This window comes from Doryrhamphus excisus, chromosome 1, assembly GCF_030265055.1.
Source record: "Doryrhamphus excisus isolate RoL2022-K1 chromosome 1, RoL_Dexc_1.0, whole genome shotgun sequence".
In the NCBI taxonomy this organism is placed as follows: Eukaryota; Metazoa; Chordata; class Actinopteri; order Syngnathiformes; family Syngnathidae; genus Doryrhamphus; species Doryrhamphus excisus.
In genome coordinates, this window is record NC_080466.1 from 4,002,248 (window position 1) to 4,029,775 (window position 27,528).

Below are 27,528 nucleotides of genomic sequence, written 5' to 3' on the forward strand. Positions count from 1 at the left end.
CCAGCCAATCACAGGGCACATACAGACAAACAACCATTCACACTCTCATTCATACCTATGGATAATTTGTGGTCGCAAATTAAGCGAACATGTTTTTGGAATGTGGGAGTTAAAAATCCCACGCACAAGGAGAACATACAGAGAATGGAACCCAAATCTTCCCTACATGCTAACCAGTTAGCCACCGGTGTTCAAACTAGTCTTTATAGTATGCTGCTATCATTGTGCAATTTAGAAACAGAGCTCTGGCTCCCTCTTGTGGTTAATACTTGTTAGTGGAGCATAATGTTTCTTGCTACTAACAACACACACACAGACATACAGTAGTACATTCTTAGATGAAAAAGTTCCAAAATAAAGTTTTTGGCTTCTGCTGCCCAAGGGAACTCAATTTATAATTTAATTTTTTTTAAACTCTGAACCCTGAATTCCTGTTGGCGTTTCTACTTGCACAAGACCTAATCAATAGATTGTCATTTTATTTAATCATTCATTCACGGGTCTTGTTACAGATAAATATTTTATCTTCGAAAGCAGAAGTTGAGCGATTCACCTTCGACAACGTCCAGGCTGTCATAAATCACTCGCTCAGCAAAAGAGTCTCAGTCATGGTGTGAAAACAAGAACAAAACATTCTACAGCAACGCAACAATGTATAAAAACAGATTAGCCACTCTTACCGGAAAGCTGTTTACGGTGCCGCAAAGTACGCTGGGAACCAGGAAGTGCTCCCACTGACATTTGTAATATAATATAATACTGTAAAAAATGAATGAATGAACAAAGACTCAACTCGATAGACAAATTGGGTAAACATAGATCAAATATCATGCAAATTTCTCACCAACGAACAGGATCTAAGAGCACCACAGCGTGTTTAATCCCGCCTTTTCCCCTGCTTATTGTGAACACAGCGACGCCGCCACACATCTTGTCTTCTGTCTTTCTTTCCAAAGAGCCGACTCTTAGAGCCTGTTCGTTCACGACCGACACATCAACATCATTCACACCTTTTGCAAACACAATGAAGCAACTAATCTTCGCAGCTGTATATTGTAAAGTGTTTCGGGATTATTTTGAGTAATAAAGAGGGATCAATGAGTGACAAGGGTGTGGTCAAACCAAATTACAGCGTCCATGTTGCTTTGTTACCGGAGTGGGAATGTCAGTGGGGACGTGCAGGGATGGTTTAAATGTACTATAGTTACATTACTTACCAACTCTTGAGCACTTCACTACCGCTTTTTCCTCACGAGAGTCGCGGGGGGTGCTGGAGCCTATCCCAGCTGTCTTCGGAGCGAGAGGCGGGGTACACCCTGGACTGGTCGCCAGCCAATCACAGGGCACATATAGACAAACAACCATTCACACTCACATTCATACCTATGGACAATTTGGAGTCACCGATTAGCATGTTACCTAGCATGTTTTTGGAATGTGGGAGGAAACCGGAGTACGCGGAGAAAACCCACGCATGCACGGGGAGAACATGCAAACTCCACACAGAGATGGCCGAGGGTGGAATTGAACCATGGTCTCCTAGCTGTGAGGTCTGCGCGGCCCTCTTGTACAATCTTGAAATGTATAAAAAGCCGGGCAGGGGAAAAAAAGGCTGCTTTTTTTGCAGCTGCGCTGTACTCAGACCCAACTTACTGTTGGCATACAGGGAAAGCAACTAAGCCTGGACGTCTGGTCTGTATTAGATATTGTTTGTATCAGGAATAAATACTCTGGTTTTCATATACCGGTTTGGTTATTTAGTCCTCAATTCGACATCCACAAGGAGATTGCCTCGAAGTAAAGGAGGTCGAGATTTCCTTCAGCTGTGTGGTTTTGTTGTGTTGTGTGGGAAAAAAAAGTGTACCTGAACCTACAACAAAAGTGATCATTATCCTCATAAAAGCAGAATTGCTGATGCAACTGGATTTCACCTGAGTGTAAACTGGAATTGCAACGTACATGTACAGGCATGAAAGTGTCATAAATCCACCCTAGTGTTTCTTGGATTTGTGAAACAAATCTTTTGTTGAGCAAATTACTGTTAAACATGCTCACCAAACACTTTGCTCACTTTATTATAAACATACTCAACCTAGTGGTTCAAATTCATTTCTGTTCGTCAATAATAAAAAAGATGCTAATTCGGGTTTTAGGTGAGAGGTGGTCCTTGGACTGCCTGGTTGCCTGGTTGCCAGTCATCACAGGACGCATATTGTATAGACCAGGGGTCAGCAACCCGCGGCTCCAGAGCCGCATGTGGCTCTCCAGCCTCTTTGTTGCGGCTCCCTTTGCAATGCTTGAATATTTTTTAGCACCCGTGTGGTGAAAATGCACGTCTTTGTTATGAGTTTACAAAAATCCAACTTTGTGTGAGACCATGAATGCATCCTGACTGAGTTCTGACTGGTGACTGAATGAGCAGACAGGATGCTATCAAGTTCTCTCTGACAGGTTAACATGAAGGGAAATGAGTAATACTTTGAGTTATTTGAGTTATTAATTATTATTAATGAGTTATTTGACGATTCTAAAAAATAAATTAGAGCTCATTTAAAAACAAAAGTTTATCTCCAGTACTAGCAAGAGTACTCCAACTCGTCTTTTTTTTTCCCTCCAATGTTGTTTTAAACATACAACGTTTTGCGGCTCCAGGCTATTTTTCTTTAGTGGGCAAGTGGGTGAAATGGCTCTTTTCATAGTAAAGGTTGCCGACCCCTGGTATAGACAAACAACCATTCTCTCTCATATTCATATCTATGGACGTTTACAGTCTCTATTCAACCCAGTGCTTCTCAAATAGTGGGGCGGGTAATAATTTTAATTTTAATCTGAAAAAAATAATTTGTCTACCCACCAACTATATGTGTTTTATTATTTGCCATTTTATTATTATTATTATTATATTTATTTATTTATTACTGATTGATTGATTTTCTTTATTCTTGATTTGTTTATTTATTTTTCATCTTGTTTTGTGTAAAAAAATAGATATTTGAGAACAGTGGAATGTTTTATCAGAGCTTTTCTTGTAGAAAATTGGAACCGTTTTTTTAAATGTTTTTGTTTTTAATAAATGCATTTTTTTTTTTTTTTTGGAAAACCTGATGCGGCCCAGTCTCACCCAGACCCGAGCTCCAGTGGCCCCCAAGTAAATTGATTTTGAGACCCCTGCTGTAGTGGTTAGCATTCTGGACTTTGGATGCCCAAGGTTTGAATCTCCATGAGGCATCCGCAATATAAAGGGCTCAAGCCAAAAATCAGTATGCGGATCAAAAAAAGATCCGTAATGGACTCTGTAATCAAAAAAAACAAAAAAAACGAGACTGAAAGTGTCACACGACAGCATGCATGACTTCGGCCATGTTTGTTAATCTTGTTAAAACCTTGTTTATCTGCACTGTGTAAAGAAAAAAAATCTGTCCTGCCTCAACTGGTTTATTCCTCCATCCAGCCGAGGCCTGCAGCCAGATGACATCATACTCCAGGAAGTAGAACACAGAGGGGAGGGCAGGGTAGACGCTAAAGACTTCGACAGTTCCACACAGAGCACTGCCATTCAACTAGCACACCCTGCACACAGTCGGCACACAGCGGCAACACACAGCCCAGCAACATGCGCGAGATTGTTCACCTGCAGGCCGGACAATGTGGGAACCAGATTGGAGCAAAGGTACGCTACTAATACATGATTTTTTTCACTGTGTCTAAAGCTTATGAGGCCATACTAAATAGATCAACATTGTGTTAGTGTGATCTCTCACACACACGCGTGTTTGAAACCTGTCAAACCAGGCCAAATTTGCATATGAAAATAACTTTTAATAACATTTGTTGTCCTTCTGTATTTAATGTAATTTTCAACATCACATCATCTGCAAATCATCACACTGAACGCTGTTCACTATTTTTTTAAGCCGTCTTTATATATTGTGCACATTTAATTTTATTTAAATGAAATGTATTTAATGAATGTTGTATTTTTATGTATATTTTACTCTGTTTAGTTGCTTTTATTCAACTCCATTCTTCTGTAAAGTGTCTTTGAGTATTTTGAAAATATACAAATACATTTTAAAATTATAAAAATTATAAAAATTATAAAAATTATAAAAATTATAAAAATTATAAAAATTATAAAAACTATTAAAATTATTAAAATTATTAGAATTATTAGAATTATTAGAATTATTAGAATTATTAAAAATTATTAAAAATTATTAAAAAATATTATTATTATTATTATTATTATTATTATTATTTAAAGCACTGATACAGCTGTGGAATTTCAATGCAGTTGGCCTATCAAATATCATGTACATTTACACACCCTTATACCTTTACATATTCAAAATATATATGATTCATATTTGTAATTGATGAATGTAATATTCTAAAGGTTATTAAATGAATTCATACATAATAAAGCAGTAAAAGCTGACCGAGTACAGCATATACGTATGATAAACAATAAAAAGTCAATTTGTAAAATCCCCTGATTGACACTCTACCAGGAAATAAGAAACTTAACTCCTGGTATGAGAGCGTGAGAGAGTTATCTGTGAGAAAAGTGTCATATCGAGGAAGCACTGCAGCAGGATGCCCCCCCCCCCCCCCCCCCCCCCACCCCTTCAGGTTTTGCACCTAAATGGACCGCCCCTGACCCAATTTGACTTTGTTCCAGTCGTTAAACTGTGGGTTTGAGACAAGTCCTTCCTGTCGTGTGTCAGGTTAGGCCTGTTTTGGATTCCTTTTCAAGGGCATAGTTGCATGATGATGCACACAGCATGCACAGCCTAATGGTGGCTGCTGTCATAAAGCATTCTTTTAGTGTAGTCAAACAAAATGTACTACTCCCAACTGGTGCTTGAAAAATGAGTTCCAGTATTGCCTTTGGCGTATCTCACAAAATTGAGTGGTGTGCTATACTCACTTTTGTACTTGAAATAATGATAATTATAGATATCATGGGCGGCACGGTGGACGAGTGGTTAGCACGCAGACCTCACAGCTAGGAGACTAGGGTTCAATTCCACCCTCGGTCATGTCTGTGTGGAGTTTGCATGTTTTCCCCGTGCATGCGTGGGTTTCCTCCCACATTCCAAAAACATGCTAGGTTAATTGGCGACTCCAAATTGTCCATAGGTATAAATGTACCCCGCCTCTCGCCCAAAGACAGCTGGGATAGGCTCCAGCACCCCCCGCTACCCCTGTGAGGAAAAGCGGTACAAAATGAATGAATGAATGTCATATAGATATCATGTTGATATTAACGCATATCTGTGTGTGAATTGTTTTTTTCTGTACTAGTTTTGGGAGGTAATCAGTGATGAGCATGGCATCGACCCAACAGGAACCTACCACGGAGACCTTCCCCTCCAACTGGAGAGAATCAATGTCTATTACAATGAAGCTTCAGGTCAGGATTGCAAAAACACAGTTGAGACTACAAACCTGTAAATCTGCTGTTTGTTGACTTAATAGCCAAGTTTAACCCTTGTATTATGTTACGGGTCAATTTGACCCGTTTCAGTTTTTGTGTTGACCAAAGTACTGGTTATCCTTTCTTTTTCTTCATGAAATTTTGTGACTTTTCCTCATCTAGGGTCATGAACACAAAAACTGAAACGGGTCAAATTGATCCGTAACATAATACAAGGTTAACTAGCATGATTTGTTAACCCTTGTATTATGTTACGGGTCAATTTGACCCGTTTCAGTTTTTGTGTTGACCAAAGTACTGGTTATCCTTTCTTTTTCTTCATGAAATTTTGTGACTTTTCCTCATCTAGGGTCATTAACACAAAAACTGAAACAGGTCAAATTGACCCGTAACATAATGCAAGGGTTAACTACCATGATGCTAGCATGATTTGTTAACAAATCATGCTAGTTAACCTTGTTAACCTTAACTGAAACGGGTCAAATTGACCCGCAACATAATACAAGGGTTAACAAATCATGCTAGTTAACCTTGTTAACCTTAACTGAAACGGGTCAAATTGACCCGCAACATAATACAAGGGTTAATAGCATATCTGGTTCCCAGGAGGAACATATGTCCCAAGGGCCATCTTGGTGGATTTGGAGCCAGGCACAATGGATTCCCTTCGGTCTGGCCCCTTCGGCCAGATCTTTAAACCTGACAGCTTTGTTTTTGGTAGGTTACTCTTATTTAAGCTCCTTTCTGATGGTTTGTTAGAAAAGATCATAATACGGTAAAACCTTTCCTTCCAGGCCAAAGCGGGGCGGGCAACAACTGGGCCAAGGGACACTACACAGAGGGAGCCGAGCTAGTGGAGAGTGTTTTGGATGTGGTTCGAAAGGAGGCAGAAGCCTGCGATTGCCTGCAAGGGTTCCAGCTTACACACTCTTTGGGTGGCGGCACCGGCTCCGGGATGGGAACCCTGGTCATCAGCAAGATCCGCGAGGAATACCCCGACCGCATCATGAACACCTTTAGTGTGGTGCCTTCACCAAAGGTACAGTTCATGTCACATTGTGTTTCATTTTGTGAAACCAAGTGTGAACTGCTTTGATTGCATAAAGTTATTTGAAATCTGGTGAACAAGATGCACCGTGTTTAAGCCGCACCCACTAAATTCAGAGGAAAAAAATGATATTTTACATATGTATTTAATAAGCCAAACATGTCCACGTCATATAATTGCATAAAATGGTATATTGTGGCAAATACAAGTCTGTGGAGACCAGGCATTTCTTTATTTGACATGAGCTAAGTATGAGCTATGGACTCATGGTATCAACTTACAAAGTCATCACACAGCAACTTAACGCACAACAGGTAACTCGGAAATATTAAATACAAGTACCGATAAAAGTTTAAAATTGAAAAAAAAATTTCATCCTCGCTCTGGGCTTCTGTAGCTCCCTCTGATGGACAGAGAGAGCACTGCAGTGACACCCATTCATGTTCTATGCCGCATGTCTTCCAATGACTGCTTTTCCTGGACACAGTGCATTATGGGAAAATGTTAAAATAGTGTTTTTTTTTATTTTAGACTTGTATTGATTGATACTTGTATTGTGTATTCCCTGGGTACCTTTTGTATGTTGAGTTGCTGTGTGATGAGTTTAGCGTAAGATGATGCCGCAAGTCAGATTGTAATATCGAGTAATAACCAATGGGTTTTCAAGCTTGTTGTGAATTCATCGTTCACTCTTAATTGGCTCCTGCCAAAGAAAGACGCACTGACTCACAAGCTGCACAGTATTTAAACCAGGGGTCTCAAACTCAATTTACTTGGGGGCCACTGGAGCTCGGGTCTGGGTGAGACTGGGCCGCATTTATTAAAAACAATTTTTTTTTAAAACTTCGCTTTGGTTCCAATTTTCTACAAGAAAAGCTCTGATAAAACATTCCACTGTTCTCAAATATCTTACTTTTTATTTTTCTACACAAAATAAGATGAAAAATAAATAAACAAATGAAGAATAAAGAAAATCAATCAATCAGTAATAAATAAATATAATAATAATAAAACGGCAAATAATAAAAACTTAAGAAACCACATATAGTTGGTGGGTAGACAAATGATTTTTTTCAGATTAAAATGAACAAAGCATTATTAGAGCCCTGTAGACATGACAAAACACGACTATAGTCACATTTATACTCTTTTTATTTACAACATATTGCGCAACTGCAGGGTCTTGAGACACATGCTAACTCGCAAACTAGAAAGCTAGCGACCTAAACGGTAGCCTTCAAGTTATTTCCTTTAAACTGAAATAGCCAAAAGCTTACCACTTCCACACGGATAGGGAGGATAACTATTAACAGTTATTTAACCTTTAACATGAACATGAATCAAACGTAATATTTTTTTCTGGGTACATGATACCATACAGCATCCATATCAAACTTGCGCGGGCCGCACTAACATTAAACTTTCATATCAAGGCGGGGGCCTCAAACTAGTGTCGCATGTTTGAGACCGCTGATTTAAAAGATCGAGGAGATCTCACAAGATTAGAACGTAGACATAAATTAGAAGTTTAGAAAAAAAAGTAGCGGCTTATACACCAGAAATGATGGTACATACATTTTTTTTTGACTTCATTGTCAGCAAGAAGGAAGCATGCTAACATACACACAGACAAAAGTGTAAGTCAGTAGTCGATGTAACATTGTATTTGTTAAATGCTTTGCTTGCAGGTGTCCGACACTGTGGTGGAGCCCTACAACGCCACCCTGTCTGTCCACCAGCTTGTCGAGAACACAGATGAAACCTACTGCATCGATAATGAAGCCTTGTATGACATCTGCTTCCGCACCCTCAAACTAACCACGCCCACTTACGGAGACCTCAACCATCTGGTCTCTGCCACCATGAGCGGCGTGACAACCTGCTTGCGTTTCCCCGGCCAACTCAACGCAGACCTCCGCAAACTGGCCGTCAACATGGTGCCCTTCCCTCGACTTCACTTCTTCATGCCGGGCTTTGCCCCACTCACCAGCAGGGGGAGCCAGCAGTACCGAGCTCTCACTGTGCCTGAACTCACTCTGCAGATGTTTGATTCCAAAAATATGATGGCCGCCTGCGATCCCCGCCACGGTCGCTACTTGACCGTGGCTGCCATTTTCCGCGGCCGCATGTCCATGAAGGAGGTGGACGAGCAGATGCTGAATGTGCAAAACAAAAACAGCAGCTACTTCGTCGAGTGGATCCCCAACAATGTCAAAACAGCCGTTTGCGACATCCCGCCTCGCGGTCTTAAAATGTCCGCCACCTTCATCGGCAACAGCACCGCAATCCAGGAGCTGTTCAAGCGCATCTCTGAGCAGTTCACCGCCATGTTCCGACGCAAGGCTTTCCTTCATTGGTACACCGGCGAGGGCATGGATGAGATGGAGTTCACGGAGGCAGAGAGCAACATGAACGACTTGGTGTCGGAGTACCAGCAGTACCAGGATGCCACCATTGAGGAAGTGGACTTTGAGGAGGAGGAGGAGGCAGACGAGGAGGTGGTCTGAGCTTGCCTTTATCACGGCTTATACGATATTCAAACCCTTCCAAGCACTTCAGCTCTGCTTGAGCCTGCCCTTTCTCTGATTTACTTATGACCTTTGCCCTTTTCCACCAGTCAAAGTTCACTGAGTGGCTGCACGGGTTTTGATTTGCTATGGTTATGGTTATGGTTCAGCTATGGCTGGTGGCTTTCTGCTGCGAATGTTAATTTGTTATAAAAAAAGATGCAAACAGTTTCTGGGCCGAATATGAAGCATGACAGCTGGAAAAAAATTGTTACATTTTGACATTGGCTTCAATAAATGCATTAGACATGAAAGATCTATGGGTGTTCGGTATTCATATTGACCAATAATAATAATAATAATAAATACATTCATTCATTTTCTACTGCTTTTCCTCACAAGGGTCGCGGGGGTTGCTGGAGCCTATCCCAGCTGTCTTGGGGCGAGAGGCGGGGTACACCCTGGACTGGTCGCCAGCCAATCACAGGGCACATATAGACAAACAACCATTCACACTCACATTCATACCTATGTACAATTTGGAGTCGCTAATTAACCTAGCATGTTTTTGGAATGTGGGAGGAAACCGGAGTACCCGGAGAAAACCCACGCATGCACGGGGAGAACATGCAAACTCCACACAGAGATGGCCGAAGGTGGAATTGAACCCTGGTCTCCTAGCTGTGAGGTCTGCACGCTAACCACTAGACCGCCGTGCCGCCCAATAATAAATACTCAAATAATAATTCATTCATTCATTTTCTACCGCTTTTCCTCACGAGGGTCGCAGGGGTTGCTGGAGCCTATCCCAACTGTCTTCGGGCGTGAGGCGGGGTACACCCTGGACTGGTCGCCAGCCAATCACAGGGCACATATAGACAAACAACCATTCACACTCACATTCATACCTATGTACAATTTGGAGTCGCCAATTAACCTAGCATGTTTTTGGAATGTGGGAGGAAACCGGAGTACCCGGAGAAAACCCACGCATGCACGGGGAGAACATGCAAACTCCACACAGAGACAGCCGAGGGTGAAGGGTGGAATTGAACCCTGGTCTACAAATAATAATTTTTACCCCAAAATATTGGCAGTACATTTCAGTGTAGTCGTTACTCAGACAACATTATTACTACACTAATACTTTTTTGAGCATTACTGTCTTGGTACTTTACTATTTATTTTCCAGAATAAATCACAAGTCCACTGGTGTTTTATGTAACAAGATCATCTTATCAAAACCAACTGACAGCATGTAAGGATACTATGCACACATCCCCCCAATGCTTTGAACGTGTCATACATGCTCATACAAATATTGTGACACAAGACTGACATGAAGCAGGAAGTGTTCAGACGCAGGCGGGCAGCGCTGATTGCGCATACCGCTCTACTTCTTTTGTTCGTCTTCCTGAAAACCGCCGAACCGACTTAGTCTATGCAACCTACAGATGGACTCAGTCTTATTAAGATAGCATGGCTTCCAGACTCAGGTAAGTTGAACATGTCACTCCTCTGCCATTCTAACCATCAGAAAGCTCATTTTTGCAGGAAACTGAATGTTTCCTGCAGTGAGTATAGCAAGTGACCTTAATCTTCAGTTTAGAAGAAAGTACAAATGACATCCGACCATCATTTGATCAATTGTAATCAGATTCAACCATTCAAATGTAGAACGATACAGTCTGTATAAAAAAATATCACACATCACGTCTGATCATTGCCTGCAAGTAGTAACATTTGGTGATATGTAAACATCTATATTCACAGACCAAACCCCGAGCGAACATTCATTGTATTCTTTGAGGCAACTTGTCCCGTAGCCAGAGACAAAGGTGAGTACTCTTGATCTCTTTGCCCACCTGATTTCTGCCTCCTTTATGTATCGCCGAGTCTTACTTGAAAAGCTATTTTAAGCTGCGTTGATTAATGTGCCTCAAATATATTTTTTGTTGACTCTAGCATAGTTTTTTTTTTCATGACTACGTATTTATGTACTGATACTTATAAACATCACAATATATACTGAATAATAAATGACGGCGCTAGAAGTCTGTACCGATGGCTACTTCCTGTTCTGTGGTTTGAAAACCGCACAGTCTGTCCTGTTGTTTAGAACCAGTCAGTAAATGCAGTCTTTCAACTGATATGACCCTAAATGGGCAAACAATTTTTATTAATATTCAACAGTGGTGTGAAAAAGTGCACTCCTCCCTTTGTTATGTTTTTTGCATGTTTGTAAAAAAATACTGAATGCAAAATACAGTTTTTAAATAAAATGTTTTATTATTCATGGAGAAAAAAAATCAAACAGTAAAAATGATTGCCCCCTAAACGTAATAAATGGTTAGGCCACCCTGAGCAGCAGCAACTGCAATCAAATGTTTGCAATAACTTGCAATGAGTCTCCATCAGCGCTATGGGGAATTTTGTCCCACTCATCTTTGCAGAATTGTTGTAATTCAGCCACATTGGAGGGTTTTCTAGCATGAACCACCTTTTTAAGGTTATGTCACGACATCTCAATAAGATCCAGGTCAGGACTTTGACTAGGCCACTCCAAAGTCTTCATTTTGTTTTTCTTCAGCCACATACAGAGGTGGCCTGCTGCAGAGCTCAAGATGGTTTCACCTTGAGGTTATGGCCATTCTCCTTCAGGATTTTTTAGTAGACAGCACATTTTTTGGTTCCATTTATCACAGCAAGTCTTCCAGGTCCTGAAGTAGCAAAACAGCCCCAGACCATCAAACTACCACCATATTCTTCTGTTGGTATAATGTTCTTTTTCTGTTTTTTTTTTTTAAATGCCAGATTCAATGGGAGACACATCTTTCATTGGGGGGCAACACAGTGCCTTTTAGGTTTGGATTCCCCCCTTAATAATAAAAACATCCATTTAAAAACTGCATTTTGCTTTCAATTGTGTTATCATTGCCTACTAATATCTGCATTTGTTTGACGAACATTTAAGTGTGACAAACATGCAGAAAAATAAGAAATCAGGAAGGGTGCAAACACTTTTTCACACTGAATTCACAATACGATATCTTATCTACTTTTAGATGAATGCAGTAAATGAGCCACAGTATGTATATTTGTATCCGTGTGACATAGAGAGTCAGAGTAGCAAGCTAAGCTCGCCAGAATAGTGATATTCATATTTTATGAGTGTTTGTTTTTGTCATTAGAAAGGGTTGTTTTGCTGTGTTTTTGCTTGATTGCGAAACATGTCGAGGAGGCCATCCGGGAAGTAATCAAGGAGGGACTATCACATACTTTATTTACAGACGCGTGGCGCTGCCCGATTCCTTTCCTGATATCATGGCTGATTTTGGGTGATTTTTTTTTTTTTCATAATGTCATACAAATTAGCAGTGCGTTTAACAAACATGCACAGTTGTGCCTTCAATGAACTCAAATATTGCCAGCTAAACTATGAACGTTTCCAGAGTCATCTTTGTGTATGTAAACATTTATGTATATAGCCCAGCCCCTCTCTGAGTGCTGTTTGGATTCATTAAATTGCATACGGGTTACAGATCCAGACATATGTTTCCAGTTTCCAGATGACTTCAGAGATGAGGTAACCCCTTATTGTTACACTGCTGATAATGTATAGTTCAATGATGCATTTATCACACAAAATGACCTGCCCACACGCACAACCAAAACTTTAAATTATTGTTATTTATTCGAAATTATTTCAATTATTTGTACAAATTACTGTTTACGCTGTACATTGTTGTTCATATTCGATGTAATCTATTTATTCTCCACATTATTATTTATTATTTATTATTTATTATTTATTATTTATTATTTATTATTTATTATTTATTATTTATTATTTATTATTTATTAATTATTAATTATTAATTATTAATTATTAATTATTAATTATTAATTATTAATTATTAATTATTAATTATTAATTATTAATTATTAATTATTAATTATTAATTATTATTTATTATTTATTATTTATTATTTATTATTTATTATTTATTATTTATTATTACACGGGAGTCAGGCAACGACATTTCGTTGGCAATTTCACTGCTGTATTATTGTGCAATGACAATAAAGAAAGTCTATGTCTATGTCTATCTCTTATAGGACTGTTTATCCAGGTTTTGCTTCCCTTACGACATACAAAGGTGAGTTTGCCTTCGTCATGTCTGGATCACCATTGGCTTGTGTGGACCAGTTGACTTAAAAACTACAATTTATGTGAAATGTTTTTGGGTTGAGGCATTTAAAATAACCAGAAACTATTACATTTGTGCATTTTCTCAGTTACGTATGTTCAAATCAAATCAAAATCAAATCAACTTTATTTGTATAGCACTTTTCCTGCAAATACATGCAACACAAAGTGCTTTACAGAGTTAAAAACAATTACTACAATTAAAAGGAAAACAAATACTAAGAAAGCCCCTCCCTCACACCCTCCATACTAGACGCACACACACACACACACACACACACACACACACACCCACACATACACACGATCACACACAATCACACTGAGGATCAAGGAAACGCCACCTTTGGGGCCGTCCACACTGGGAGGAGCCGCAGGCACCCTGGCCCCCTGACTCCGACAGACGGGCGGACCCCCACATTAAAGGGAGGAACCCCCAGCCGGCCAGGGTGGAAGGGACCCAAGGATGGCACCTCCTCAGCAGACCCCCTCTGAGGAAACACTGGAGTTAAAAGCTAAAAACTAAAAGCATAAAATAGGACTAAAAAGATAAAAACATAACACTGGAGTTAAAAGCTGAAGACTAAGAGCATAAAATAGGACTAAAAAAATAAAAAACATAACACTGGAGTTAAAAGCTGAAGACTAAGAGCATAAAATAGGACTAAAAAAATAAAAAACATAACACTGGAGTTAAAAGCTGAAGACTAAGAGCATAAAATAGGACTAAAAAAATAAAAAACATAACACTGGAGTTAAAAGCTAAAGACTAAGAGCATAAAATAGTATTAAAAAGATAAAAAAACAAAACACTGGAGTTAAAAGCTGAAGACTAAGAGCATAAAATAGGACTAAAAAGATAAAAACATAACACTGGAGTTAAAAGCTAAAGACTAAGAGCATAAAATAGTACTAAAAAGATAAAAAAACAAAACACTGGAGTTAAAAGCTGAAGACTAAGAGCATAAAATAGGACTAAAAAGATAAAAACATAACACTGGAGTTAAAAGCCGAAGACTAAGAGCATAAAATAGGACTGAAAAGATAACAAAACATAACACTGAAGTTAAAAGCTGAAGACTAAGAGCATAAAATAGGACTAAAAAGATAAAAACATAACACGGGAGTTAAAAGCTGAAGACTAAGAGCATAAAATAGGACTAAAAAGATAAAAACATAACACTGGAGTTAAAAGCCAAAGACTAAGAGCATAAAATAGGACTAAAAAGATAAAAAACATAACACTGAAGTTAAAAGCTGAAGACTAAGAGCATAAAATAGGACTAAAAAGATAAAAAACATAACACTGGAGTTAAAAGCTGAAGACTAAGAGCATAAAATAGGACTAAAAAGATAAAAACATAACACTGGAGTTAAAAGCTGAAGACTAAGAGCATAAAATAGGACTGAAAAGATAAAAAAACATAACACTGGAGTTAAAAGCTGAAGACTAAGAGCATAAAATAGGACTAAAAAGATAAAAACATAACACGGGAGTTAAAAGCTGAAGACTAAGAGCATAAAATAGGACTAAAAAGATAAAAACAAAACACTGGAGTTAAAAGCTGAAGACTAAGAGCATAAAATAGGACTAAAAAGATAAAACCATGAGAAAAGTTTAAATATGAGTTAAAAGCCTGATTAAAAAGGTGTGTCTTTAATCTTTTTTAAAAAATATCAACAGTCTCCGCAGTCCTGATGCTCTCCGCCAGGCTGTTCCGCAGGTGGGGGCCATAGTGGCTAAATGCTGCCCCACCGTGGGTTTTTGTTCTGGGTTTTGGTATTGTTAAAAGGCCAGTGCTGGAGGACCGCAGGGTCCGCGGGGGTTGATATGGTAAAAGCAAAGCCGTTAAAGGTGCAAAGCCGTTAAGACATTTAAAAACCAGTAAGAGAATCTTAAAATGGATCCTGAAGCGGACGGGGCGCCAATGTAGCGACTGTGTAATGCGCTCCCGCCCTCTGGTCCTCGTCAGCACACATGTTATTGAGTTAGGTGTGTTGTTTATGCTGGCAGATTGTTTGTTTTCTTTTTTAACCCCAATTTTTTACGTTAACAGAGATTACTGTATTACGTGTTGGTGTGTGGCTTCACAATTAAAGCCATTCATTGCCATCTAGTACTGCCGTGTTCTTGTCAAAGTGTGTTTTGCTGATTGCAGAAATATTGGAGAAGCCCTTCAACACCACTGAAGGCTATTGTAAAGTACTTTCTGCCTGTTCGTCATCATAACCTCTTTTTTTATTCAGGGTGAGAGAGAGTGGCTGTGCAGCACTTTACGTTTGTTCTCACAGACCTTGACGGATGCCAACGCTTTGGCTTCTGTCGTCTTAACAACAGAGCTCAGACGTGCCTCTGTATGCTCAGGTATGAACATGTCTCTCTCCCAGATTGAACTGAATGTATGAGACCATGATTTCATTACAGTTACCTTCCATGGTTTGAAGTGTTCTATAAGCTTCTCAACAACCTTGCTGACTACATCACAAAGGGGCAGGTGAGATTGTGATGAAAGTGTATTACAGGGGTGTCCAAACTTTGATATTGTTTCATTTTTCCCATTTTGCTGTTTTTTTTTTTGTTTAATTTAATTTCTACAATGTGATGTAAGCCATTGAAATGGCCCCTAGGAAGCAGTTTAGACGGCTTTGGTGTATTACTTTTTGCATGATCACGTTTGTCTATTCAACAGACCAGTGAGATGAAAGTGATGCTCAGTGGCCTCTACAAGCAGTCCATACCACTGGCGGCTGGATCGATCACACTGCAGATGGTAAATCTAAAACGCCATAACGGACACAGGAGTCCCACTTGATATTATGTGCTACTTTCTATATATACAGTTGTGTTTATGATTTTTCTGAGGGAGAGCAGGTATTGGTCAGCACAGATGTGCCCCATCCTGAGGTCCGAGAGGTGGTGAGTCCCAGGAAGATTCATGTGGACTAGAGCAGTGTTTTTCAACCTTTTTTGAGCCACGGCACGTTTTTTTTTTACATTGGAAAACATCACTAAGTCTATAGGAGGAAGGAGCTAGGTGTTGCCACACGGACCGATATTACATTGCTCTGCCAGTCTTTACACCACGGACACTCCACAGTAGCCATGTTTACATGAGGAGTTTTTCTCTTTCCCAATGACTTTTCCGGAAACAATGGTATACATGGAAAGGAATATTCCAATCTCTTGTCTACATGCGTCGCTATAATCAACCAGAATAGTCAACGGGGCATGCCCAGTAAAACGTAAACACCAACATCACGTGATATTGACTTCCCTGAGTTGTTCTTTCACTTGTTGGAATAATTCCGTATTGCCAGTTTTTCGTTTGTCCAGTCTTGAAATTTAGTTTGGATCAAAAACAAACTTTCCGTATCAGTCCAGTGCCGATTGCTGGCCTCCATTTTTAAAACTGAAGAACGTCTGGAGCTGCGTGTTACGTCATATCTGAGCATGCGATATGATAAATTTAACTTCAAATTCAAGCTTGCTAATATTTTATAATTCAACTGGGTACATGTTTTATATAGATATATATTTTCTTTTGACTTATGGACTTATGAATGGCGTATAGAAGGGTTTAGATTCTGTTCCACAGATGGCGCTAATGCACACGAAAGCTGCTTGCCAACCGCCAATAAAGTACAGAAGAAGAAGCCTGACAACTTTCAACTTTTTTTCGGCTACAAGATACCTCAGTCGGATTGGGGAAAGGAATATTCCAGCCCTGTTAATCCGATTATATATTCATTCGGATTGGCACTATTCTTTCGGAATGAGGCGTATACAAAGGTTCAATTCTTTCAGTTTGAGCAAATAAACCAAATGCAATTGGAATATTTGGGTCCACGTATACGTGGATATTGACATAATATTTGCAAATGATGATTAATAAATGTTAATTATAAAAAGTGATATTGGATAATTCCTCACGGCGCACCTGACAATTTCTCATGGCACACTAATGTGCCGCGGCACAGTGGTTGAAAATCACTGGACTAGAGTATAATTCCAACTGGAGCCAAATGAGTCTGTTCGTGACTTCCGCTTACTCACACTGCTAATCAAACAACTGTGCATGATAACACCAAACTAACATAACCGTCAGAACAAATCAATTGTCACATATTGCATGTCTGAATCAGCGAACCAATTACATGCAAGAGACTACTCTCACTATCCCTGCATCTTGACTGTGTACTTCAGGGGTGGGCAAACTTTTGGACTCGTGGGCCGCACTGAGTTAACAAAACTGTGCGGGGGGCCAGAATATATTTTTTTACAACACACACACACAATTTTACGCTTATAATTATAACAGTCCACCTTGAATTATTTGTCTAATTTTATTTATTATATTATATATTATAATAATATTATTATTATCAATTATATTGTATATATTATATCTATTATATTTGTATATATGTATATATATTTGTATATATTTGTTGCTTATAATTAAAAAAAAACAGTCCACCTTGAATTATTTGTCTAATTTTATTTATTATATTATATATTATAATATTATTATCAATTATATTGTATATATTATATCTATTATATTTGTATATATATTTGTATATATTTGTTGCTTATAATTAAAAAAAAACAGTTGACCTTGAATTATTTGTCTAATTTTATTTATTTATTACATTATATATTATATTTAATCTATATATATATATTATAATTATATTATTATCAATTGTATTATATATACCAATTATATTATATTTAATATATTATATATTTTTTATTTAATTAATTTACTTATTTGTATAATTGTATCTGTAAAAGTGTCAGACTATTAGATATATGTTTTAAATATTTTCCATATATCCCTTTTTCCGGAGCATTTTAAACATCAGACCACATCAAACTAGAAACTTGAATTTTACATTTAAAAAAAAAAACATTTTTTTAAATTATTTTAATTTTTATTATTATTATTTTTTTACTGAATAAGGCATCTGACTTGCAAGTCATGTTGCCAGCATGTATGTTAAAAGGTAGAAAGCAACTAGCGGGCCGGATTCAAACGCTTTAAAGATCTGACCAAATCAAACTACAAACTTGAATTTTACATTTTTTTGTTATTTTTTAAATTATTTTTATTATTTTTTTTACTGAATAAGACATCCGACTTGCAAGTCATGTTGCCAGCATGTATGTTAAAAGTTAGAAAGCAACTGGCGGGCCGGATTCAAACGCTTAGTGGGCCGCATGTGGCCCCCGGGCCGTAGTTTGCCCACCCCTGGTGTACTTGAATATGAACCTGATGTCCTCGAACTCTCAAACAAATGCTGATTTTTATTCTTTCTGGCATGAATGACAACTTTGTGAAAATATTAATATTGAATCTTATTGATTAGGTTCCATACTTCATTGCTCCAGACCCCAGAGGTCTTCCTTCCATTCCTGAGAATGTGAGTATTTCAGATCAAACTTAGTTTTATACAGAGTTTTACTTGCTAACAACTGTGTGCATGTTTGTGGTGTACCAGAGGAACTTGACAGAGCTGATAGTGGCGGTAGACGTGGCGATCCTTCTGCAGCTCTACGCCAGCATGCTCTTTGAGAGACGCATCCTCATTTTAGCTTGCAAACTCAGCACCGTCAGTCACTTTTCTCTTTTCTCATTTTTTGCATTCAATTTCATGAAGTCAAACTTAACAGTACGCTAATGTGTTGCTCGCAGTTGACATCGTGCGTGCATGCACTTGGGGCTTTGTTGTACCCCATGCAATGGCAGCACATTTTCATCCCAGTCCTTCCACCTCACCTACTGGACTACTGTTGGTGAGTCTCATTGTCTCTGTGTTGCCTGCCTGCCTTCATATATGTACGTCATATTTGGTTATTCCTGTTACAGTGCGCCTATGCCATACCTTATAGGCGTCCACAGTAGTCTATCTGAGGTAAAATAAAATCATAAAATAAAAGTATTTTAACAAATCTGTAGCGACCTGATAATGACACTGTGTTTGGCAGAAGGTGAGGAGTCGTGGGTTGGAAGAAGTAGTCATTTTGAATGTGGACACAAACACATTGGAAAGCCCCTTCAATGACTTGAAGAAGATACCTTCAGATGTGGTAATGGATCCTGTGTGTGTTTGGAATTCAAGTGTCATGGTTCCCATTACGGCAGCAGTGGTTCGCGCGCAAACCTCACAGCTAGGAGACCAGGGTTCAATTCCACCCTCGGCCATCTCTGTGTGGAGTTTGCATGTTCTCCCCGTGCATGCGTGGGTTTTCTCCGGGTACTCCGGTTTCCTCCCACATTCCAAAAACATGCTAGGTTAATTGGTGACTCCAAATTGTCCATAGGTATGAATGTGAGTGTGAATGGTTGTTTGTCTATATGTGCCCTGTGATTGGCTGGTGACCAGTCCAGGGTGTACCGCCGCCTCTCGCCTGAAGACAGCTGGGATAGGCTCCAGCACCCCCGCGACCCTCGTGAGGAAAAAACGGTAGAAAATGAATGAATGAATGAATGAATGGTTCCCATTACATTTTGCAGCTGACATGGCACCATTTCGGTGACCACTTGGATGTGATCTTGCTGGGATAGGCTTTCAACAGTTTAAGCAGTGTAAAAAAATGGATGAATGGATGGATGGAATAATGACACTCCAAAATTTGTCAATGCATATTGAATGTTTACTTATATTTTCATGATAGGTCCGCCTTTCCTTTGATCGTGTTATAGTGCTAAATGTATATTTTTCCCTCAGACGTCTGGACTCAAGCTGTGTTTGAAACGTCAGGCGGTGTCTCCTGGTTGCGGGGTCTCACGGGCCTTCCTCAAGTCCCAGTCGCTGTTGTTTGGAGGATACAGAGATGCACTGCAGACTCTGGAGGTCAGTTTATTATTAACACAGAGTTAGTAGAGTCATATTCACAGATACAATTTATGCGTATGTAGATAATTATTGTGAATTTTCTAAGTTTATGGTTATGGTTGAGTGGTTAGCGCACAGGCCACACAGCTATCTCTGTGTGGAGTTTGCATGTTCTCCCCGTGCATGCGTGGGTTTTCTCCGGGTACTCCGGTTTCCTCCCACATTCCAAAAACATGCTAGGTTACTTGGCGACTCCAAATTGTCCATAGGTATGAATGTGAGTGTGAATGGTTGTTTGTCTATAGTTTTGCAGTCTGCAGTTTGAGATGTCAGATATGATATATTAAGAATGTCTAATCTCTTTTGGCAGGGAGGTGAGATCTGCTTCAATAAAGAGTTGTTCCTAGCTCACAAGTCGCCCAGTATGAAGCGGTTTCTGCAGAGTGCCATTCATTTACAGTTTTTCAAGCAGGTACTGCCCTCTGTTGGACAGATAATCTAATTAACCCCTCAAAAAATAATTTACTGTATAATCATTCAAAAGCTAGCTAGCTAGTATGGATGTCAAATGATTTTAGTCATATTAAAAAGGTTTCAAATTAATTATGCAGCTCAAAATGAACTGAAAATTAAAATTATGTTAAAAGATATCACCCATGTCTGAAAATGTGTGTATATACAATATGTAATAGTAGCAGAACATTTCTATGGAGGGCTGCATTCAAGACACCACGTAATTTAAGAACAGTTCACGTTTTCAGTGTACATCACGTCACGTTTTGAGTGCTTCTTGCAAAAAAAAGTGACGTTAGGGAGCGATGTGAATATTTCTGAGTATTTCTGTTTATTTACACTACACATACACTCGCAATACAGATGTTCTTGTGATTTACATAGTTTCAGTGAATGCAACTCGCTGTTGTCTCGTGACAAGGAAGTATCGTTCTATGGACGAATGACGAGAGACGGGTTTGTGATAGTTTGATGTGCTATACCACTAATTCAATATTTAGTAACAATATTTCAGTATAATAATATAATAATATAATGAATATAATAATATATTCAGTTGGAGATACATATAATTGCTCTGCTGTTGATGTTCAGGTCCGAAGGTTATAAAACAACAGCAGAGTCTGTTTGACTGTAATCGATATGTGGCTCGCGTTTGTAACTATAACGCACTATTTCTGACAGCCTTAATATATATATACATAGAAAGATAGATAGAAGGGAGGTAAAAAAAAAATGGTTCCTTGCTCTTTCAATATTTACCTCGTCAATATTTACCATCAGTGCGGTAACAGCATGCATATTTATTCAGGTGAATTGGTGCGAGGTGAGCTTAGGTCAACGCTTTACCTTGCACATATACTTTCTTTATTTTATCCCAGAAGAATATGATTTGGAGACAGAAACATTGCTGAATTAAAGGGACAGTCACATGTTTATTTTGTGATATTTTTCAGTTCATTGATGGGCGTGTGGATATCCTGAACACAGGAAAAGTCCCACAGGACCTCTTTGAAGAGGAGATCCTAAAGTGTGGAGCAACAGGCATGTGCACTTTTTGGGGGGGGGATTTGGATCTGTGTCAGACTTATTTTCTTTTTTGTATCATTTTTTTTGCAGGGAAGAGTAAATCTTATCAAGAGTTAGTTGGTAGCCTAAAAGTAAGGTATTTTAATAAAAATAAAAAAATACAAATAATTTATTGCATTGCATGTCATTGGATAATTTGACATGTCCTTGTTTTGTATATTTGACAGAAAGGGGGAGGAGCGCTGATCCTCAACTTTAGGTCCAAAACAAATAATAGAATGGTGAGTGCAAGCTGGGTTGTGTTTACTGTGCGTAGGAGGGTTTGGTCTTGTGTCTGCTCTACTCCAACAACTTTTTTTTTTTTTTTTTTTTTACAAGACAAAGGACATCAGACGTTCTGGTTTGAAAAAACGGTTGAAGCATAAGGTGAGATCATGCTTGCAATGAAACATTTTTAGCTTTTACACTTTCTGACCTGTGTGTGTGTGTGTGTGTGTTTGTGTAAGGCAGGCTGACAATGAGACACACACTCTTCATAGAGGTGGATCTGTGTCGTACCACTGTGCTCAATCGGACTGCCTGCAGAATCGCCTGCCAATAACACAACACTTTGGAATGGTAGCAACCGCACAATGAAAAAAAAACAACACCTGTCAATTACATGAGAGAAATGTAAAGCACAATGTCAACTCTTGCTTTACTAATATTTGTTATTTTGCACCTTTGTCACTGCTTGTTGTCCGATTGCGTTACTCACCTGATGTACTCACCATCAGTCACGCCCTCGTCGACCTGTTAAATACGGCATCACCCAAGACGAGAGCAGCTCAGTGGTTGGTGACACTTTGACCAGGTGAGGAACATACACATGTGGACAAAAGTATTTGGACACAATTTATCAATTTATTAACCAATTCTGAAATTATGTGTGGAGACGTGTCATAAAGACATGTTTAGATGAGTATGGAGGAACTTGAGAACCCAGATCTAAACCCTATCAAACAAATATATTAAAATGAAAACGTGTATGGCGGCTGCATGGTGTTTGAGTGGTTAGCGCACAGGCCACACAGCCAGGAGACTCAGGTTCAATTTCCCCATCGGGCATCTGCGTGGCGTTTGCATGTTCTCCCCGTGCATGCGTGGGTTTTCTCTGGGTACTCCGGTTTCCTCCCACATTCCAAAAACATGCTAGGTTAATTAGCGACTCCAAATTGTCCATAGGTATGAATGTGAGTGTGAATGGTTGTTTGTCTATATGTGCCCTGTGATTATGCTGTTGACCAAAAAAATTCTTTACATTTTTGACCAAAAATGTGCTGGGCCATGAATGCTGAATAGAATGTGTAGGGTTCCACTCTATTCCATTTCCTGTCGGTGAAATTGACCAGGTGTCCCAATACTTTTGTCTAATATTGGACTGTATTTATGCCACATGGATTTTGTGAGTTGTGTTTATGTATCAGGGCGACATCTGGGCCAGTACAGCAGTGTGACTCAGAGCTTCAAAAGAATGAAGACGAGGAGGAAGAGTCACTGACGTGTGATCCAGAGGAGATGGATCTGTTAGGAGAGATCTTTGACACGCTCAGCACCCGCAGCTTGCATGGCCGTGGCGTGCTGTACGGCACACGCAGCCTGGATCTGTTTGGACCAGACAGTCATGACTATATTACAAAGGTAAGACAATTGAACTGATATACACAACATTGCAGGTTATATAACCAAATGTCTGCTATTCGTTAATTCTTTTTTTGATTGATGCGATCTGATTGATTTGATCTGATTGACCCATTATGGTCATTTTCAGAATCAGAATGCACTTCATTGTCATTTTACATATAGTAGAATTAAATTACAGTAGCTCCATTTTCAGTGCAAGACAGTACGACAGTACAAAATATAGAAATTAGAAGAATAAATAGAATAAATAATAAATAAAGAAGGATTTAATCAGTCCCAGAGTCTGCGGCTTTAGTTTTTCCTACTTTCTTTGAGCTGTTTAAATGACACTGTTCCCGTCCGGGAGGTGGACAAAACCCACCACACATTGATCAGGGGTCCCGGCAGGACCTAAAGAAGGCGAAAAAAAATCCCACTTTTCTGACGCTTTGTTTTTTGCCCGTTTTTCAAGTTGGGAATCAGAAACTCCAACCACTTCTGCCTGATGCTTTCCTCTTAAGGAAAGCTCAACAAAATGATATTTGTCTTACATTGGAACACATTTCTTTTGTGCCATTGCTAACACAGTGAACAGCACTAACCGGGGGGGGGGGGGGGGGGGGGGGCCTACTGTGTCTCTGGGCATGCCCATATAAGGAAGTCTGGGTTCCATTGACATCAGCAAAACTCCATGTTAGAAAAAAGTGTAAAATAGAGTGTGCAGAGCCATCCAAACATTTATAGGTCAAAAAAAAAGAAAAGCACAATAAGTCCCCTTTAAGAATATGTTTGTTAATGTGGTTTAAATATGCCCCTCATTTTGATCAATAAACTAGCTAAAATTAATGAAAATTAAATCAACTATTGCAATCAGCACACACTATAATAAACATCCATCCACACATTCACCTTTACGAATTATACATTCTTTGCCAATGAATGAATCCTAATGAAGTGTCTAGTGAGTGTTAGTAATTGGAATTTGATTGAACTTTTGCTCCTCCTCTTGTGTTTTCAAGTTTGGTTCAGCCAACCAAAGCGAGGAGAACCTCTCTCTGTCCATAAGTGGCAGTGGAAGCCTACATAACTGGAATCCTGAATCCACAGAGGATGCGGCACCTCCGACGGACGACTTTTACTGGTTGAGCCTTGACACAAACACAACATCGAAGGAGGAGTCAGCATTTGAAAGAGAAGTACAAGATGAGGAGCGAAGAAAAGAAGAGGAAATGAAGGACGCCATAAATGAGAACCACGGAGGAGAAGCGCATGGGAGCTCAATTGAGGTAGAAAAAAAGGAGGAAGCTCCGGAAAGGAGAGTGACTTTTGGACATGGTTCTCTGGAGGAAATAGCTGCACAGAACAAGAGTGATGAGTCAAAAAAGACGCACAATGTTAGAAACAAGACAGGAAAACAACAGGGCGGGGAAAAAACAGCCAGAATGCAGGATGATGCAGCAGAAGAGGTCAATCTGGAGGATGAAACTAAAGAGGTGGGCTTCCAGTCTCAAACTCCCTCCGACGGCTTCTTGGAGAAAAAGAGGACTGAAGGGTTGGTCAGGATGGATGTGCCGTGCAAGAGCAGCGAGAATGTTCAGTCATGTGACCCCAAAACTGAATCGGACACGATCAGCTGCAAGGACGGAGGCCCGACTCCTGTCAAGGTGTCAGAACTCAAAAAGAGATTTGAAGCTCAATGGAGCAGCCACACTGGCTGACTGGAAGAAACCATTTACAACTTACAAAACAAAAACTGACAAATAAGGCAGCAGCGGTGTGCACATCATTCTCTATTTATGTACACATTTATTTTTTGTGCGTTTCATTTTTTTCTACAAAAGGTGAACAAAGTGCATTCTAGTTATTGTCTATCGATATCCTTCATGACTGTGTGCAGTGTAAAACATGTTTTCTTTTTTAATAGCGATTACATAGTGTGCAATAAAAAAAATAAAAAAAAACTTCAGTTCAAGTCATTTGGTACACTGAGAAGTAGGACTTACAGTGCGTCAGAGGATTTGTGGTGCAAAAGTCAAGCTTGGCTCATCACCAGGATGAGTGGCAAGTATCAATCCAAAAACTGACAAAGGCTCAATAATGGAGTTCATTTGTGTGTGGCAATTATCATATGAGGCGTTCTTCCTTGGGTAAGGGGAGTGGCAGGCCGGACTTTTCAGATCGCGTGCCAACCTGTTTTCTCTCCTCATCGCTGGGCCGGTAGGTTCCCTCCAGCCTCCTTTTCTTCTTGATGACACACAGGAGTAACATCACAGCCAAGCAGAGAATGAGCATCACAGTGGAGATGAGTGCTGACAACGTGGGTGGGATGGTCGCCTGCATCGTAATGGTGACGGAGAGCTGAGGAGGAAATATCACATGTAACATGTCAAAAACACAAATTGCTATGAACAAATACAGAAAAGTCATTTCTGCAAATTTGTGAATTATTTTGAAGTTATTCTATATTATTTCCATAGTGCAATGTGGCTGCTATCATTTAGAACTTGCTGGTGGTGCTACTTGCATGACCAACTGCAGAACCATTGACAAAAGAGTAGGGGAAGTGTACCAAATGTGTAGGTGTGAAAGGGGACCAACAATACTCACTTTCAGGACTTTGTATATACAGTAAACCTCGGATATATCGGACATTCGCTGACAACGGACAGATAAAAAAGAACCGATTTTTCTGTAATGCATTTCCAATAAAAATTCATTGCATATATCGGATTTTTTATAACGGATTTCGCCTATTTCGGACAAAATCTCCAGTCCCGTTCCAATGCATTTCCATTAAATTTCCCTCGCATATATCGGATGGCCGCATCGTGGCGCTCCGATTTGCCAAATCGTGACAGGCCGCTATACGATGTCATTTGCAGCGTTTGCAGCGTTGCCTGCGCGTCCAGGTACATTGGAAACATAGTCAAGGAAGTGCCTTTTTATAACGGATAAAATCCGATTTACGCATATACCGGATATAAATCCGATATAGTATGCGTAAAACGGACATTTTCCGGTATACGCATATAACGGATTTCGCTTATAGCGGACAAAACCAGTAGGAACAATTGAATCCGATATATCCGAGGTTTACTGTAGTTCTGGATTCCTATAGAGCAGCTACACACAATAATCCGCACAGAAAACTTTCTAGATGTGCCTCTTCCAGCAGTGTTTCCATGGATTTCCTACCTACTGACCAAACAGTCTATAATTTATTCCACCCCCCGGCCCTCCTCCTGCCAAGCCCACTCCACTGTGATTGGTCACACTCCCAAGTGCTCCCGAGGACTTCCAGAAACATTGGTCGCCCTTTACTGAGTGCAGGCAATCTTCAGACCACATTAAGGAAGCCCGGGTTGCAGTGAAGTCAGTAACATATACTTTCACACAACCAATGTTAAAAATGCTATGTAAAACTTTAACTGTGCAGGAAATACAGGTTGTACATCAGAGACAGTTTGACCTTTCTATTTCCTTGATTACCTATGAAAATAAAAAGCCAACAAGCTTCTCAGAATGAGTTGTATATGACTTTAGAGTTTACAGTCATGGGTTCAGTTAGGACCTGACCCCCAATCCGAGTTTTAGGGGTGCATGTGCAAGGATGTACTGTATACTTCACAGTAGCAAGGAAATAATGCTACACAGAAAGTTAAAACCATCATTTGATGCAATAACGCAACAATGTTACAACTTAACTGAATCGTCGTGACAAAATGCCTGATAAGGGTAAAAACAACTATAATTAGGCAATGATTGATGCTTTCATAAGACTGCGGTGGCATGGAATCGTACACTGAAGCGAAGTGTGCCCATCAGTATTGTATTGAGTATGATGTTAATGTGTGACAGATAAAAAAGAACCGATTTTTCTGTAATGCATTTCCAATAAAAATTCATTGCATATATCAGATTTTTTATAACGGATTTCGCCTATTTCGGACAAAATCTCCAGTCCCGTTCCAATGCATTTCCATTAAATTTCCCTCGCATATATCGGATGGCCGCATCGTGGCGCTCCGATTCGCCGAATCGTGACAGGCCGCTATACGACGTCATTTGCAGCGTTTGCAGCGTTGCCTGCGCGTCCAGGTACATTGGAAACATAGTCAAGGAAGTGCCTTTTTATAACGGATAAAATCCGATTTACGCATACACCGGATATAAATCCGATATATGCGTAAAACGGACATTTTCCGGTATACGCATATAACGGATTTCGATCGGACAAAACCAGTGGGAACAACTGAATCCGATATATCCGAGGTTT

At 39.5% G+C, this 27,528-nt stretch overlaps 2 protein-coding genes across 4 annotated transcripts; both read left to right on the forward strand.

The window, feature by feature from the left end:
• Positions 1–3,508: 3,508 nt before the first annotated feature.
• LOC131136780 (tubulin beta chain-like) lies at positions 3,509–9,288 on the forward strand. The gene is made up of 5 exons (XM_058084020.1): positions 3,509–3,670; positions 5,308–5,416; positions 6,047–6,157; positions 6,235–6,479; positions 8,177–9,288. The coding sequence occupies exons 1-5, from the start codon at positions 3,614–3,616 to the stop codon at positions 8,993–8,995; spliced, it is 1,341 nt and encodes a 446-aa protein (XP_057940003.1). The 5' UTR covers positions 3,509–3,613; the 3' UTR covers positions 8,996–9,288.
• Positions 9,289–9,474: 186 nt separating this feature from the next.
• Positions 9,475–25,209, forward strand: dennd1c (DENN domain containing 1C). 3 transcript variants are annotated; one of them, XM_058083847.1, is made up of 23 exons: positions 9,475–10,491; positions 10,769–10,833; positions 12,538–12,581; positions 13,115–13,155; positions 15,453–15,570; positions 15,631–15,700; positions 15,896–15,976; positions 16,069–16,122; positions 18,579–18,632; positions 18,711–18,821; positions 18,905–19,005; positions 19,079–19,124; positions 19,198–19,299; positions 19,941–20,066; positions 20,419–20,520; positions 21,518–21,605; positions 21,681–21,721; positions 21,818–21,871; positions 21,969–22,016; positions 22,101–22,208; positions 22,367–22,443; positions 23,057–23,270; positions 24,272–25,209. In XM_058083847.1, exons 5-23 carry the CDS (start codon positions 15,563–15,565, stop codon positions 24,968–24,970), a joined length of 2,184 nt encoding a protein of 727 aa, XP_057939830.1. In that variant the 5' UTR covers positions 9,475–10,491; positions 10,769–10,833; positions 12,538–12,581; positions 13,115–13,155; positions 15,453–15,562; the 3' UTR covers positions 24,971–25,209. The 3 variants fall into 3 exon arrangements, with proteins under 3 accessions (XP_057939830.1, XP_057939849.1, XP_057939840.1); XM_058083866.1 differs by lacking the exon at positions 16,069–16,122; XM_058083857.1 differs by lacking the exons at positions 9,475–10,491; positions 10,769–10,833; positions 12,538–12,581 and having other exon boundaries at positions 13,006–13,155.
• Positions 25,210–27,528: the final 2,319 nt, after the last annotated feature.